General features: G+C 52.4%; 5 protein-coding genes across 5 annotated transcripts; 1 reads left to right on the top strand and 4 right to left on the bottom strand.

Moving 5' to 3' along the window:
* Positions 1-840: 840 nt before the first annotated feature.
* On the bottom strand, positions 841-1,942 carry BO72DRAFT_386580 (D-isomer specific 2-hydroxyacid dehydrogenase family protein; the record flags this gene model as incomplete). Its single annotated transcript, XM_040941641.1, has 2 exons — positions 841-1,355; positions 1,426-1,942. The coding sequence occupies 2 exons, from the start codon at positions 1,940-1,942 to the stop codon at positions 841-843; spliced, it is 1,032 nt and encodes a 343-aa protein (XP_040797645.1).
* A 200-nt stretch (positions 1,943-2,142) lies between these two features.
* BO72DRAFT_229048 (putative phenol 2-monooxygenase) lies at positions 2,143-4,588 on the bottom strand. The gene is made up of 6 exons (XM_040939838.1): positions 4,457-4,588; positions 4,192-4,405; positions 3,674-4,137; positions 3,571-3,605; positions 3,286-3,515; positions 2,143-3,218 (listed from the first exon to the last, which is right to left on the bottom strand). The coding sequence occupies exons 1-6, from the start codon at positions 4,486-4,488 to the stop codon at positions 2,262-2,264; spliced, it is 1,932 nt and encodes a 643-aa protein (XP_040797646.1). The 5' UTR covers positions 4,489-4,588; the 3' UTR covers positions 2,143-2,261.
* A 1,019-nt stretch (positions 4,589-5,607) lies between these two features.
* BO72DRAFT_530822 (uncharacterized protein) lies at positions 5,608-6,885 on the top strand. Its single transcript, XM_040950321.1, has 2 exons — positions 5,608-5,787; positions 5,868-6,885. The coding sequence occupies exons 1-2, from the start codon at positions 5,773-5,775 to the stop codon at positions 6,744-6,746; spliced, it is 894 nt and encodes a 297-aa protein (XP_040797647.1). The 5' UTR covers positions 5,608-5,772; the 3' UTR covers positions 6,747-6,885.
* Positions 6,886-6,947: 62 nt separating this feature from the next.
* On the bottom strand, positions 6,948-11,760 carry BO72DRAFT_451460 (WD repeat protein). The gene is made up of 7 exons (XM_040945489.1): positions 11,519-11,760; positions 11,235-11,423; positions 8,882-11,137; positions 8,390-8,833; positions 8,089-8,335; positions 7,779-8,029; positions 6,948-7,723 (listed from the first exon to the last, which is right to left on the bottom strand). Exons 1-7 carry the CDS (start codon positions 11,597-11,599, stop codon positions 7,211-7,213), a joined length of 3,981 nt encoding a protein of 1,326 aa, XP_040797648.1. The 5' UTR covers positions 11,600-11,760; the 3' UTR covers positions 6,948-7,210.
* Positions 11,761-12,125: 365 nt separating this feature from the next.
* Positions 12,126-15,676, bottom strand: BO72DRAFT_229117 (Sfi1 family protein). Its single transcript, XM_040939839.1, has 2 exons — positions 15,470-15,676; positions 12,126-15,394 (listed from the first exon to the last, which is right to left on the bottom strand). Exons 1-2 carry the CDS (start codon positions 15,531-15,533, stop codon positions 12,201-12,203), a joined length of 3,258 nt encoding a protein of 1,085 aa, XP_040797649.1. The 5' UTR covers positions 15,534-15,676; the 3' UTR covers positions 12,126-12,200.
* Positions 15,677-15,871: the final 195 nt, after the last annotated feature.

Consider the following 15,871-nt stretch of genomic DNA (forward strand, 5'->3'; position numbering starts at 1 on the left):
CCCCTCGTTTTGTTTTAACAGGTTGTCCGCAACCGTACCGTTAGAGCCAGGCCCATACCGCCTACTACTAAGTTCTGGGCACCAGGCAGTCAGTCTGTTTGGATCAACACCATCTCCTTGGGAAGAAAATCCTAAGTAGCAGACCTTGATGGCTGGGGAAAACGTAACTATGGAGCAAGTAGCAAGGCATTTCGGAAAATACTGCACCGATAATAGGGTCAAGTCATGCAAACTGGCATTTATACGTGTAATCTACTAGATAAAATACTTTGCATACGAATTGCAGCCGACTGTGGGTCTCTGATGTAAATCTGGTTCTGCTCGTGCCAATATCTTGTATACATTGAACAAGCTACTGAGCGCAGAATTTGTTCCAATAAAATGATTGATTATTGGTACAACAGCACAAAACAAAATCTGTAACAAGGAAAGATACTGATGGTCAAGATTATGTGGATATTGGTGGAATAAGCAGCTAAGATATTTGGAGTTTGGTTGCAGCTAACTGCTCCGGTCCTAGATTAAAGATAGGTTGGGATCTAGAAAAGACTGCGACGGAAAACTACTTTCTCCGGCTTTAACTATTACTGGATGTTATTAAATATATCCAGGTGACTTTTGAATAATATAAGCCAACTACTATCCGACCGTGCTATTCAATCATTTATAGAAGCTTCCGTAGATTAAACAGCTAGTAACAGTCTACCAGTATTAGTCGACTCAAGCCACATTCCGCTACTGACTATTTGTATACTTATCTTATACTTCAGGCTAATTAGTGAATAACAGGCATCACTAAGTGCAATCTCTATGGTCATGTCGAGTGAATTATAAGCAGAGCTAAGTAACCACATTCAAAGGCCTCCCCCTGCACCACTCCTCCACCGACAGCTTCAGCCGCTGCGAGTAGTTCGCCATCGTCCTCTGGGCCAACCACGCCAGATGCGGCGTCACGATCAGATTCAGCCCCTCGGTCCCCTCCGCCAGCAAAGGCGAGTTGTCCGGCCCCGCGGGCTCCTGGAAGAAGACATCCGTCGCTGCGCCGGAGATGCGATCGTCCGTCAACGCGCGGACCAGCGCAGGCTCGTCGATGACGCCCCCGCGCGACACGTTGACCAGCACCGCATGGGGCGACATGGCCTCGAACTCGGCCGTCGAGATGAGATTCCGCGTCGAGTCCAGGAGGGGCACCGCCACGAAGAGGACCGTGCTCTGCCTGACGACGGTCTCGAACGGAACCCGTTCGAGCCCATCCTTGCCGATAGTTGTAGATGTCGTTCCGCCACCCAGTGGCTTGCGGTCGGAGATGATCACTTTCATCCCCATGCCGCGGGCGAGATGAGCGATTCGCTTGCCTGTTTCTCGACTGTCAGGAAAATCACATGAAAGAATAAACAATTATTCCTGGGTCAAAGAGGATCTCACCAACGGCCCCATTGCCGATAATGCCCGCCACCTCCTCCTGACAAGTCAAGGGGGGCGCGCCCGCCTTGTCGAGGAAATCGAACATCAGCGTCTTCCGCCGCGGCCATTCGCCGGCGCGCGTCAGGGCGTTCATCCCCAGGATCTTCCGGCGCGCGGCCAGGTGCAGTGCGATGGCGTGCTCCGAGACGGATTCGGTGTTGGCTCCCGGGATGTAGGAGACGACGATGCCGCGGTTGCGACACGCCTCCAGGTCGATGCAGTCGGTGCCCACCGCCACGACCATCACCAGCTTGAGATTCGGGCTGACCTCGGCAGCGAGGGCATTGGCGTCGACGCGTAATGCGGAGAGGACGATCACTGATGCATCGTGGATGCGCTCGTGGAGCTCTGAGGGAGAGGTCTGCGGGTAGACGGTCTTGGTGTAGGTGTGAGGGGCGGGAAGGTCGAAGTCGAGGATCTCCACGAAATCACCCTGGAGGTAGACGATGTGATGTTGGGTGGGAGAGATTTGTGTCATTCTTGCGGCTGAGTCACTCAGAGATGTGTACAGTAAGACGGACTACTTCGTCGGTGGTTGAGGGACAGTGTCAAACTTCTTATACTGACTCGAATTTCTTCCCCTCTTCGATCTTCCTTCCGCGCCTTATCAGTGACATCTGACCCACCGTGTTCGGGCGAAGCGCTTCGGGTCTCATCGCCTCCACGTCTCGAGTCAATTACACACAGGTGCATTAGTTATCACGAGCTTCATCGAATGACTATAATTAGAAGATCGCATGCATGAGCCCGGATTCAAGCCGTCTGGTCAAGCAATCGAACGACTTCATGAAAACTGCTTACAGCATGGGGCGGGCCTCCCTCTTCACAAATATCCCCTGGAGGTAGCGAGCCAAATCAGCAACATCCTCCAGCTCACCCATCCATCCGATATATTGATCGGGCCGCATAGCGATCAATCCTCCCCTCAATCGATCTACTCCCCAGGTTTCGTATCCTTTACCGTCGGATTGTTGGCCCCAACTACATGCACTATCACTCCATACCTTGGTAAGGTCGCAGCCCTCATTCTCATCGAAGTGGTACACAACACTGGGAAACATATCCAACTCTACATCCGCGAAGGGTGCGCTGTGAATTGCTCTGACATCGATGAGTGAGTCCAGCTTGTCTTTGGCCGGGGTGAATTGCCTGAGCAGACGAGCCAATCCATCGCCGCATACCCATACACGACTTGCTTGTTCCCTTGATCGCACGTCTCCAGCTAGAAGCAGGATCCGGAAGCGTCCGTCACTCTCCAGCATCTTCGTGGTCCATGAAGGCAGACCATTGGCTTGACTTCGAAGTCTCACCGGAACAAGTTTCTCGCCGGGGGTAAGGTGTTGGGCTACTGCCTTTGACTGCTTGCAGACTAATGGACTCTCGCGGTAATACGAAGTGTGGCCCTGAGAGAAGTGCTCTGTCTTGCGCAGAACGTCCCTCATCGCTATCAATGTCTCTTGTGCCACCGGGGCTGCGTGACTCTTTTGCTGTTCCTGCTGTAAGAAAAGTGCAGACCATTGACGGTCAAAATCAAGGAGCATTTCGGCCAGGGGGTAGCGTTCGGACTTGTACGTATCGAGGATCGAGGGCTTTGCGAGACCCTTTGCAACAAGGGCGACCTTCCAGCCAATGTTGAATCCGTCCTGCATGCTCATATTCAAGCCCATGCCCACCTTAGGCGAGTGAGTATGAACTGCATCTCCAGCCAAGTACACGCGACCCTTAGCGTTCGTTTGTGCAATTCTCCGACCAACCTGAAGGCACAGGCCCAGAAGACACAAGTTATTGATGAGTCCAGGTATGGGCTAGGGTTGAACATGCCTGGTATACGGTCCACCAATCACAAACATCGAAGTCGAAATAGAAAGGACTCATTATCTTCTTCACCCTTTGTCGGACTGATTCTAGGGTCACTGCCAACCGATCAAATTTCTGAGAAACCTCTAGTTCCTCCTGCAATGGGACATAAAAGCGGACCAGGTTCTTTTCTCTCGGGACGATGAGCACTGTGCCTGATGCATTGGTTAGGCTTCCAATCCGACGCATGTCCGCTGTAAATCATATTAGCATCGTAGTTATCCTTCTTGCCTGGAATCGGACACTGACGGTAGTTTGTGATGGGAACGATGTCAATAACTCCCCTGGAGCACAAGTACAATGTTAGTTCCCAGCAGCAAGCTTTGTAAACGACAGCGCTTCGCTCACCCACCATATGTGATCTGTGGTCGAGCCTTCGAAGGGGATATTGAGCTGTTTCCTAGTCCAGCTGTGCGCTCCATCGCAGCCAATCACATATTTGGCCTTGAGCGTCTCAACCGTCCCAACCTTGTGCTTGCGACGCTGAATCGTGTCCTTCTGATCATCAACATCCACCGCATGATTGAGAGACCTGTCCGAGACACCGTGAGCCGGCGCCGGAGAGGCTTCTTCTTCACTAAGTGTCCTCAGCTTGAGCGTAATAGGATACGCATGTGGATCGCTCTCAAGTCCTTCATCATATTCCAACGACTCGCCGATGACGCCCCTCTCCACTTCGAGGTTGGAATGTTCTGCGATGGCGTCTAAGAGGAAACGCTCGATACGACCCTGGCTCAGCGCAGCGATAGCGTATGGTGGACTAGGTTCCAGGTCCGTGGTAACTTGGCGGCACAGCTTTCCGTTCTCATCAGGCCCCTACATCCAAGGGTCAGTTATGTGGTCTGAGTCCTGCGTTTGTAAGATACTGACCCAAGACGTCATACTAAACACTTCATGGCCTTCTTGAAGGACCCGCTGGGCAACGCCAATACTGTCGAGCAATTCCAGGGTTCGGCTCCTGAGTCCATCTGCATGGCCTTTGAAGACCTTGGTCCCTTTCTTGTCGATGACGCGAGCATTAACACCACAGCGCGCCATCCAGTAGGCAGCCATCAGCCCCGATGGGCCTGCCCCGATGATCAGCCTGCGCAACAGTAAGTGACAGACTTTCAAAAGCGAATTGAAGAGAACGTACACATCGGTATAAGACTCGATTGTCTTGGCCATGATAGAGAATCAACAGTTTCAGAGACTTCTGTCGCCCAGAAAGCAACGTAGAGCAAAATTGGCGTTGGTTTCGAAGGTGAAGTCGGGGGAAATTGAGCTATTGTAGCGTCGGAGGGAGGTGGACAGCACGTACATATAGTGCCCGAACAACTCAAGAGGTGACCTGGATCATACGTCGTGTCGGCGGAGGGTTTAACTCGTCCACTAGCGATTCACGAGGTTGGCGCCGACCAATAGTTCACGGATGAGCAAGGACACTCCTGATCGACATCATCTTTCTCATAGTTTGTGGCACCCTAAATCGCCGATAGGCTCTTCGGCTCCAGCATAAAGGACAGCATTCGTGGTGTGCGTGTGTGGTTGTGTGTATGTATGTGTCTTTCTCTCCGATCGTCATAGATGGGCAGGAGGCAGGCAAGGGCTGTGAGTTAGTGGGCCAGCGACGTACATTAGTCGAGCTGAGGTAGGCGATAGTATGCAAGTAAGTGGCTTGGGCGCAAAACAGTGCTGACTGACTGACACATTGGGAAGGGAGGCCGAAGCTGGCCTCAGGCAGTGCGGAACTATGGTTGGACTAAAGACTAAACTATAGTTACACACCCACCACCTTAACACCTTAACCATGTGAGTATCTCAGTATCCTACCTCCCAACACACTGCTGTCTACTTATTTCTCACCTACCTGAAATCTCAGAAGCTTCCTTCTCCCACATTCACACACTCTCCATCTCCCACAGACGCGCTGCGCCTGAATATGTGGCTGGCAACCCGCGCGCCACCACGATCTCGAATGCCACGACACGACTAACCCTGCCGAAGAATTTGCGGTGCAGATTCGCACCAGATGAAAACGTCAAGATCGTCAGGGCCGTTACTTGATCCGGAATGATGATCGGACGCGCCTTGATGGCAAATCGCCGGAGAATGTGGGAGCGCGGCGTTTGAATGGACGATGAACCGATTGCCCCGGAATGCTGGGCGTGCAGATGATGCACTTGACAGATTCCTTCTCGTGGAGGTGGAAAGTCTTCTGTCGCATAAACATAGAGGCTGGTATACGGGCCAGAAGGCTATAAAATGATGGTCAAATTCGTGGTTCGAAGAGAAGAAACAATCAGATCTTATTCAGCATCTTCACCAGACAGAACTACTATATCTTCCTTCGCTGGCTTGAGCTCAAGCTCTTTGTCTTTGCAAACCATCTCCACAGTTCTTTGAACTGCTCATCCTCCCTCGTCTTGAGAATAAAAAAATAAACAAAAACCACCCCCCACAACTATCAACATGCAGTGGTCAACCGTGAGCACCCCACCATCCTCCCTCCAACCAACCCAAACCACATTCCCCAAGTACTAAGCTAACCCCCACCTTCTCAACAGATCACCACAATCCTCACCCTCCTCCTCCTCAACACCACCCAAAGCTCAGCCTTCAGCATCGCCCGCGTCTGGGCAAGCTTCTACACCGAATGTCCCGCCGACGACTCATCCTCCGACACCCCGGCCCCATCATCACCATCCGATGACCCCAGCACCAAAAGCACCAGCAACACCAACAGCGTCCTCGCCAACTTCTTCGCCTCCTTCTTCCAGCGCACGGACGACCAATCGGCCACCGTCGTCATCGACGTCTACTCCGGCACCTGCCAGGCCTTCCCCGTGGGCCGGCGCTACAACGCCGACGCCATCTCCTTCAACGCCGAGGCCGTCTACACGGGGCCCTACGACCGGTGCAACGTGACCGTGCACGAGGTGCCGGGCTGCGTCGACGCGCCCTTGATCGAGGTCCCCATCCAGGCGGACGGCAGCGCCGCCGCCACCTGCACCGAGCGCGAGTTCCACTCCCTCTCGCAGATGTGGATCATGCTGCACTGCGAGACCGACAAGAAGTCCTCCTCCACCGGCACAAGCATCGGAAAAAGCAGCACCACCACCACCACCAGCAGTGGCGGCGGTAGTGGTCAGCAGAAGCCCTCGCAACAGGCGCAACCTCACGGTGATGATGATGATGATGATGATGATGATGACGAGTCTCAGTCACAATCGTCCTCGTCCACGGATCCCAAAATCCCCGAGATCCCCGCCATCCCTGACATCCCCAAGCTGCAACCCACGATCTTTTCGAAGTTGCACGCCGCGCTAGAAAATGTCACCGCCGCCACCAATGCCGGTGCTGGGAAGGCGAACTCGACGGCTCCGGTTCTGTCGCGGTCAATGCGCCTGCGGCGCGCGGCGCGCACTCGCTTGTCGAATCTGTGAATCGATTTCTGCACTTTTTCCTGTTGTTGATGTTCTTGATTTGAGTTTTTGTATATTCTGGGCCTCGTGTATCTTGTATATTTGTCAGCCTTTCAGCGATTGGGTGATTGATTTTTGTGGCGTCTGGAGAGTACAGTACAAGTGTGCACAGATCTATAGAAGTGTTATGTATCATACAACAATATAATAAAGCTTTATGTTCAACAACGAAAACCATAATTATCATCTTACATGACAACCGCTTATTCACATACCGGGCTCTGAACCGAACTTTAATATACACGAGGGTCCGCAGACGCAACTTTGCCCATATCACCCTTATCTTTTGGGCAAGTAACCTCGACAAAAGACTACGAACGAGGTACTCAGAAGAGAAGCCACAGGTCAACCGATCTGAACAATTAGGACGCATAAACGCACAATAGAACGCCGTATAACTGCCGCCGCTGAAGACCTAGGATGAATCAAAAGCCAAAGCTGTCAAGTAGGGAGTTCGCATCAGGCTCATGGAACATCGTGGGCGGCGGTTTCGGCGTCTTCTGTGATGCATCAGCCGGGGTATGCGGTTTAGGGGCCAGGCGCTCCTTGGCCGGCAAATCTGCCACCACGAGACTACTCCGGCGTCGGAGCAGCTTCCGGTAATCAGGCTCCTCTTCTTGCAGGTCCAATGGAATCTCTTTCGTCTGTTTGGGGATTGGCAGCCCACCGAGGAACTCCCAGTGTCGAACGAGATCCAGTGCAAGAAGGTCACAGCCCATACGATCGTATAGACGAGCGTTGCGGGTGACAAAACTCCATTCCGCCTGCGGGGAGATTTTCGATGCTCCCTTAAGTGTTTGCAAGGTCTTTTCACGGAGCTGCTTGTAGAGGACGACCAATGCAGGATCGTTGGAGAGGTATGACTTGGCCTGCAGGGGAATCATCCCCGGTGGCCCAGGTGAAGATGGCGTAGGAGGTATGAGCGACTCGACGGGAGACTTCTCATTATTAGTATATCTCGCCACGTTAGGGTGGCAGGAGTGAGTGACTCACGATCAACGATTGGACGGCCATCCCGCGACGTCCTAGCATCCAGAACGCCCAAGAAGCCATCCATCGATTGCCATCGGCAGCAGCCTCAGGAAGCACCCTTTCCTCGAGAAGCTCCTTCAGAACAGGCCCATCATCGCCTTCATATGCACGGGTGATGGCAATGGCAAGCTGAAGATCGCCCACCTGATTCACACATACGAGAGCAGCGTCGCGTATATGCCCAGCAAGTAGGAAAAATGTGGCAGCGTATTCTACCGAGAGTCAATCAGGCACAGCTCCCGAAAACATCGGCGGGTAGAGGTAAACTCACCAAACCTCCGCTTCCCGAGTAAAGCATAAGCGTTCTTCAGTGCTGCTGTCTTCCATCGCGGTTCGTCGAAATTGTTTGACAGCAAACGTTGCGTCATCGCTTGCTCACGATGCCAATGCGCCATGCGCCAAAGTCCTTGGAGAATATTTTTCTTCCGGAGAGCAAGATAGTACAATGAGCAGTCGACCGGATTCTTCTCCTCGGTCTTGGTGTACTCATTTCGAGCAACCACCTCGAGTTGGGCCCGCTGGTACCTGTTAGTCTTATGCGGGAAATCGGTCGGTATGATATCTAGACTTACCACGGCAGCAGGGTTCGACAGCCACATAAAAATGCCGCTCTCACGAGCTGACTTCCAACCCACTTTTCCACCATACTGTCGCGAAACCAGATCGACCAGAATATCCTGGCTACCGCTATGAAACGCCCACACGATTTCTCTCCATGACACTGTATCGCTGGTGGCGACTCCCTGAGTTCTGCGCAGCAGATGTTGTCGGAAAAAGAGGAGATACCGAGCAGCATTGTCATCCATTGAGCGCCGGTGCTTCTCAACGGTGGCCACACATTCAACGGTGTCAACAAGCCGGAATTGTTCCTGGCTGGACAGCTGCGGTAGGGCAAATCGTGCCAGATTCTCATTGAGCGCAACAGCTATATTCTCATCCACCACGGTCACCTCATCCTCCAAGGAAAGGTCGGCATACGATGAATTGAGCTCTTTTGAAGTCGCTTTCTGTGGGGTCTGGGCTCGTTAGTGACACGGTATCGCGGTTAATGATTCAAAACATACATCATGCTCGAGATAGAAGTCCTCCAGAGACATTTCCAGGAATCCATCGATGTCGTCCCCTTCCGTGTAGAATTTGAGTTTCCGATGAAGGTTCAATAGTATGGAGTGCACCAAATTTGTTTTTCCGCTAAGGATGCACTGTGCCAGAAATTGTGGATGGAAAACAGGTAATGGTCCATTGAGTCTGCTCACGACATCAAACAGGTCAACTGTAGAAAGGCCACGAGCAGGTATACGGAGTTGAGATATCAGGTGATCAGCAGCACTGATCTCATTTTCATATATGAATAATTGGTTTCCAGCTCCGATGGCGAGATGGCCATTGCTAAGCCAGCAGGAGTCTCCAATGGGATGTGGTGTGAGATCACGGATCCAGATCTCTCGGATCTGTGTCCAGGACGGACGCGAATCAAGATAATCGTAGCGCAGTTGAGAGAGAAGAATGACTTTGTGTGGAAATCCAACTGCAAGGATAGACTGCATATCCGGGGTAGATGTCCAATCCAGGTCACGAATGGAGTCTTGCTGCGAAAAGTGCTCCTCGAATTCTAGCTGCGCATCGTTCGTATCCCATATCGTCAGATGTGTACGATCTTCGTCGACCAGGGCAGCTTTCCGAATGGAGCTACCGCTAGCCAGTGACAAGTTCGTGATGCCTGTTTCGACTGTAGATGTCAGGAGCCAATCGACGCGATTGTTGTCCCTATCAACCTTGGCCGTCCACGTTCTGACGGTGCCAGTCTTGGTGTATGACAGTGCAATATCCGGCGAGAAGAGATCGAAAAAGCCGGTCATTTCAGCTTTGCGCCCAGCTGGATCAACAGGTAAAATGTAGGCGATGTCCTCTTGGATGCCAAGGTGAAATGTGCAGAACTTGCGTAGACTGCACTCGGGCTTTCCCAGTTTCGAGTTCGGCAGCTGTATCTCCCAAGCTATTCCATCCATGCCACTCGCAATGGTTGCTATATACACGACACCATTCAATTCCGCAGCAGGAATCGGTAAGACACAGAGTGGTTTGCTGGAGAGCTTGAATTTTGCTGCTGCAAGCTTTGTCGCATGGAATGAACGAATATCCCAGACGGAAATCCCATCATGATGAAGATTCACAAGGAAGTCCCCGTCGCCGACAACACAGCTGCGATGGATATGCTCTTCTGCTATCAGTGCACACTGCCGGAGCAGCGCTGATCCACTATCTCTCTGTTTCTGCCTCCAAATCAATGCTTTGCTGTCATCCGTACGAGAGGCGAGTGTATCTCCAATGGCATTACGAACAATCTTCTTGATTGGCCCATTGTGTCCTGTCCATGATGCTCTCATGACAACTCGGTTCTTGCGGGGTGCTGGGTCGAATAGTACGTCGACCGGCGAGTCGAACCACTCAATCCGACCGTCGAAGTGGTGAACTAGGACGGCGATTGAGTCGCCCGGCTCTGTGCCCTGGAAAGCGCACAGCTGCGCATAGTCCTCTTCAATCGTCAACCCAGGCATGAACGCAAAATTCAAGCCCTCGACATGGAGAATGTTGAACACGTTCAATTCCGCCTTGGCCTTCGACCCAACATCTTGCAACGCCCAGGCCGACATGTGTCCCTCGCCGTCTATTACAACGCAGATTTCCGGGCTCTTGTTTGCCACTTCAATTATATGCTCCAAGGCGTGATTATCCGTGTTGCCTGTGCCACGCAGGACGGCCTTCTCGGTCGCGACGCAGAAATCCCGGCTGTCAACTATGAAGCCGTACCGACGAGAGGTATCCGTATCCTTTGTTGCATGTCTCGGCTGAACCGATGCGCCCATGTCGATCTGCGTCCAAAGTTGCAAGGCAGTCGAAGCATGATTGTCTATCGTCGCCCAAACCCTGATTTTATTGTCCGCGCACAGCGTGTAGAAGACATTGCCCATCGACTGCTCCCTATGGTAGGGTCTGCGCCAATGAATCCCAGTGACGACCGTCGGATGTGGAAGATAAGACACTTCAAACCGAATGTTATTCCCGAAGTTCAGCCTTCGCCAGACCTTCACCATGCGATCATAATGTCCGGCGGTCACCAAAAGCGTCGCATCGGGGGAGAACTGGGCGAACTTGACCGTGCTTGCCAGTGCTTGCTTCCACACCGGTCGCGGCTGATCGTTCAAAAACCAGAGGGTAAGGTGGGAATTTCCCAGAAGCAATTCATCGGGCGAGCCCCACGAAAGGGTACGGATCGTCTCGTCGTCATTATCGCTGCGGAACGTTTGCACTAGGGACCACTATACAAAGAGAAGCATTTTCAGTATCACTGTCCTCGGCCTTGTTCTTGTCCGACTGTACCAATTTCCACTCTGTGTCATCTTAGCAGGAACCGACCTTGAGCGTTTCGTTTTGGATTCCATATGGTTGGTAAATAAAGACATCGGGTCCACCACACGTGGCAATCTTGCCGGAGACTTCATCAATCGTCACTGCCTCTAAGACATCGGTATCGTCGACGTAGATGGTTTGTAGGAGCTTGTGTGGACCGCCGAGGATAACCAGTGCTTGGCCGGAAATGTACACCTAATACGAGACGACGCGCGAGGGCAATAGGTCAGCGAAACCGCAGAGAAGTAACAACGAGGAATGTCGCATGGAGGTTCAGTAGGGAGCCTTACAATAACGCGAAGACCATCCCACAGCGCAGTGCTGAACGACTGGAGCTTCGTCGGGGGCCTCCCCGGCAGTACCGCTCGCATAGAGGCGGTGGTTGTTGGGGGTTGGACGCGTGTTGCGCACAAGATGAGGTTACACCATTGCCAGGTGCAGAGTCACGAAGCGTCTATCAAGAGGATAGGTAGTAAGAGACAAGTCAGCAAGAAAGGTCGATGTGGCGACAGGGAAACCGAGGGGGTGGAAGTTCACTGGAGGAGGGGAGGTCATCCCCGATTGAACAAGCTAAGCTGTTGCTCTCCGCTGCTCCTCCCGCCTTCCGCCGTGTGACCATCGGCCGATCACTTGCAATCCGCTTGAGTGTCCCTGTTGCTCCACTGTCCCAAAGCGAACATACAACGAACAAAGCAGGTAAGCCTAGCAATCCTGGAAGAGGGCATGTATATGTGGTGTTTAATATCTCAAGTGAAGTCATTATACAGTACATCGAATCCAAGTGTCTATGCATATGGTACGTCATTCATGACCGATATATAGGCCCAAAGTATATGTAAAAGGAAGTGAAAAACCAGAGTCTACACGCTATCATAACAACGCAAACGGGTATCATGATCTTAATCAAGAAATTCAAGCAAGCCAACAAAGAAAGCCATCATCACAACTTGAAGATGATAACAAGCAGGGTGCTCATGTTCGTCGACCAGATGACCGCCGCCCGTCCGTTGGCGACTCGGGCTCTTCATCCACGAATCGAACACTTGTGCCAAGCGCACTACCTTGTCCAGCACGACGTCGACTAGATAATGTTCGAGGTAAGGCGCCCGCGCGTAGTAGTCGGCTAGCAAAGGGCGTATACAAAGGTGTAGCCGGTGTGGTAGAACCCTGGGCCAATGGCGGCGCCGCCCGCTTGGTCGGCGATGTGAGGAAGTTAGGGGTCGCTAGAGGTGTTGTTGAAGTAGCCTGGGGTTCTGTAACATAGGTCTTGAACGGAGTCTCGACCTGATAGTAAGGATCGAAGAGGCGCCGGTTCGTATCGAGTCCGAGGGGAGCATCAAGGTTCCTCCGCGGACTAAGCAATGGCCCTGCGGTATCTCGCGCTTCGAGTTTCGCTCTTGCTTGGTCAAGCCAGTTGCGGAACATGCCACGTGTATGTTTTCTGAGGTTGCGGTCCTTCATCGCGTCGGCCATTTCAGAGAAGCGCCTGACTTGGAAGATGCGGAAGCTCAGCTTGCGAAGCTGTGAGCTGGCCTGTGATAAAGCATGGAGATGGTGTATAGCGTTGGCTTGTTCCTCCTGGCGACGAACCTCAGCCAGATTGTCAGCCCAGCGAGTCAATTGTTCTTGCACGTTCTGACGCGCATAATGATTGTCAGCATAACCACACTCTTGTATCCGAGTGATTGTCCTGTCTTGCCATCGGCCCAGAAGCTCAGCTGCGGTAACCAATACTTTCTGTCGCGAGAATTGTATGGCTTGATGCTCTAGGTCAGCCACAGTACGAGCTTTCGATAACCAGTGCAGAAGAGCATCGGTTGCAAGCTTGATTTTATGCTTCCTCCGAGTCTTGATGTAGGCTTCCTGGCGACGCCGTTTGGCTGATTCTGTCGCAGCGGCACGCCACTGTTTGGTATACTTAGTGGCTAGGAAGTAGAACCTAGCTTTTTGTGCCCATTCCTCGATCTTCGTCACATGCTGAAGCTTTGAGCGCCAGGCCACAAGCGATTCCTGAGCGAGACGTGGTGCATAGAACTCAAACGCAATGTTGTCTCGTTCATGTTGTACGGCAAGTTGATTCCGCCAACACAGGAGCTTAGAACGAAGTAAGTCTTTGGTTTGCCGTCGTTCATAGGCTTCTGCACGATCAAGAAGTACTGAGTACGTCCCGCGCACATTCGTCACAAACTTGAAGAAGGTTTCATGCTTGATTCGTTGTTCCCGGATCCGCTGCATCAATCGAAGTCGTTCGGCCAGAATCCACTTATACATAGCTTCTAGCTTCAGGCGTTCATCAATGCGGGCATGAAGAGCCTGGCAACGAAGCAGATCATTCCACGCTGTCCAGGCATTACGGACAATGCGGTGTCGATCCATTTCTCTCGCCTGCTGTAACATCTGAACCCTGTGAATCCATTGTTGATACGTTGATCGGAGAATTCGGTTGTCCACCATGTGTGAGATATGGGCAGCGACCGGCGCTAGATGAGTCTGAGCCTTCCATTCTCTGAAAGTCTCACCTAGAAGCTGACGTCTTTGTATCAGAGACGCTTCCTCTTCAATAACATTTACGTCTTCAGTCCTGTGACGCCAGCTTTGCCAAGCAGATGTGAGGAGATTGTGCCGACTTCTGACTTCAATATCATGAATTTGCTCCCTGTTTGTTCGAAATTTGCGCAGCCAATACAGTAAAGACCGTCTCTTTAGACAATGGTCATACCACTGAGGGGCACGCTGCTCGCAGAATTGCCAGAACCACTGCCAGTAAGCAGCATTGGTCAACTTCTCGTCATGCATGGCCGTCGCTGCCGCCTCCGCCTGCTTGAGCTGTCTCGTCCTTTTCCTCCAGGCATTGAAGGGTCGCCGCAAGGCAAAGCGATGAGCTTTCAATTCGTTCACTGCAGTGATTTCTCGCCACGCGTTGAAGTATTTGACACCGAGAATATGTCGGCGAGCGGCGGAGGTTCTTGCAACCTCCTCTGAGGTAAATTGCGCCCAATGAGAGAACGCTTTCGTCAACAAGTAGAGATCCCGAGCCCGTCCAGCGCGCTCCTCAAGATGATTGAAGAACCTTTCTGTTCGTTCCGCCCGACGCTTTTCGAGGATTTTCCCATGCCATGTCTCAAAAGCTTGGCGCAACAATGTGCCTCTGTCTCGATTGGAAGCGACAACCTCCATATGCTGATGGGTCTGTCTTCTTTCCACAGCCTTCTTTAGCCACTGGGTCAGTATTCGGCGGTGAATCGCTCGTTGGCGATACATATTGAAAGTCGAGGCGTCGCGCAGCAGGTCTGAAAGTGATGGCCGATACAGGAGTTCTGGAGGGGCTTCGGGTCGCCCAAAGGAGCCGCTAGCCTCATCTTGAGAAGAAGAATACTGATCCTCCCCATCATCGGAGCTGTTCGAAGACTTTGATGGTTGCGAACGCGATGCCTCGGCTATTCTCTCGGAGCGGTCTCTGTCAACAGCAGCACGAGCATACAAGCCATTTGGCATGGGCTTCTCCTCCGGTGCCGACTCTGATTGCGCTGCAGCCAGGAGATCAAACCGATTCATGAGCCGACGACCCACATCAAGGAATTGGGCGATCAGTTGTGTTCTGTCTGGAGAGTCGGTGCCCCCCTTTGAGGTGATCGCGCGCTTTGTGTGTGGGGTGGAATCCGGAAAGGGATACTCGGGTTTGCCGATTTGGAGTCGCGACATCGAGGACCGTGAGCTCGGTCGGTTAATGAAGCTCCGTTGAGTGGGATCGTCACCGACGTCGTACATGGAATTGAACGAGGCGCGTCTCCGCAGAGGCGTTTGCATTTCGGAGTAGGTCGGTTCAGTAGATTCCCCGGTAGCGTCGTGTCTCCTTTTCCTAACCCGGCTTTCAACTGAAGGCACAGTGTCAACGTATGTGTCCTCCTGCCCATCATCGTCCCCGATTTCAATCACGATTCCCATCCGTTCTAGCAAGCTTTCGAATTTCTCGAAGAGCGACTCCCCCGCGATGTCCTTGCTCCCCATCTTAAGCAAGAACCGCATGCAGGCGTAGCCCGGATCCGCGTCCACGCCATGTTCTGCAATGACCTGATCGTAAGCATTGAAGAGCACTCTGTATGGGAGGCGCTCGACTTCTGGATCGCGCTCGGCGCGAGTGATGACTTGGTAGAGGAGGCCGACATCTGGTGTGCAACACACGAGCCCATGTTAGCATCCCTTAAGGGTTCGAGCAAAATTGCAATAGTCAAGTCACATACCGTCGTCTGAGAGCAACGGGTCTTCAAAGGACAAAGGTCTTCGCTGGAGAGGAATGGGAGGCATCGAAAACTTCGCGGCCTAGGGCGCGTTTTGTCGCATATAGGTCATGGAGGCGGGAAAGGATATCAACCATTGCGAGGCCCTTGGTTGGGAAGTGACCTTGGAGTCCCAGAGTGCTCAAGTCTGAGAGGTATGATAATCGAACGCGATCCCGATGGACCTGCAGACCCAATGGCTACTACGGCCAGTGAACAAGCATTGACTTCGGCGGAGGGAACCACTTAATTGTTTTGGCCTCGTGTCGCGCCGGGCGATGGAATGCATTTTGGTCATGTGATACGTTACGTAATATGGGTCCCTTTGCCTGCGTCGTCGCCATCGTCGATAATGCTGCCAATCAC

Source organism: Aspergillus fijiensis (genome assembly GCF_003184825.1).
Source record: "Aspergillus fijiensis CBS 313.89 unplaced genomic scaffold BO72scaffold_57, whole genome shotgun sequence".
NCBI lineage: Eukaryota > Fungi > Ascomycota > Eurotiomycetes > Eurotiales > Aspergillaceae > Aspergillus > Aspergillus fijiensis.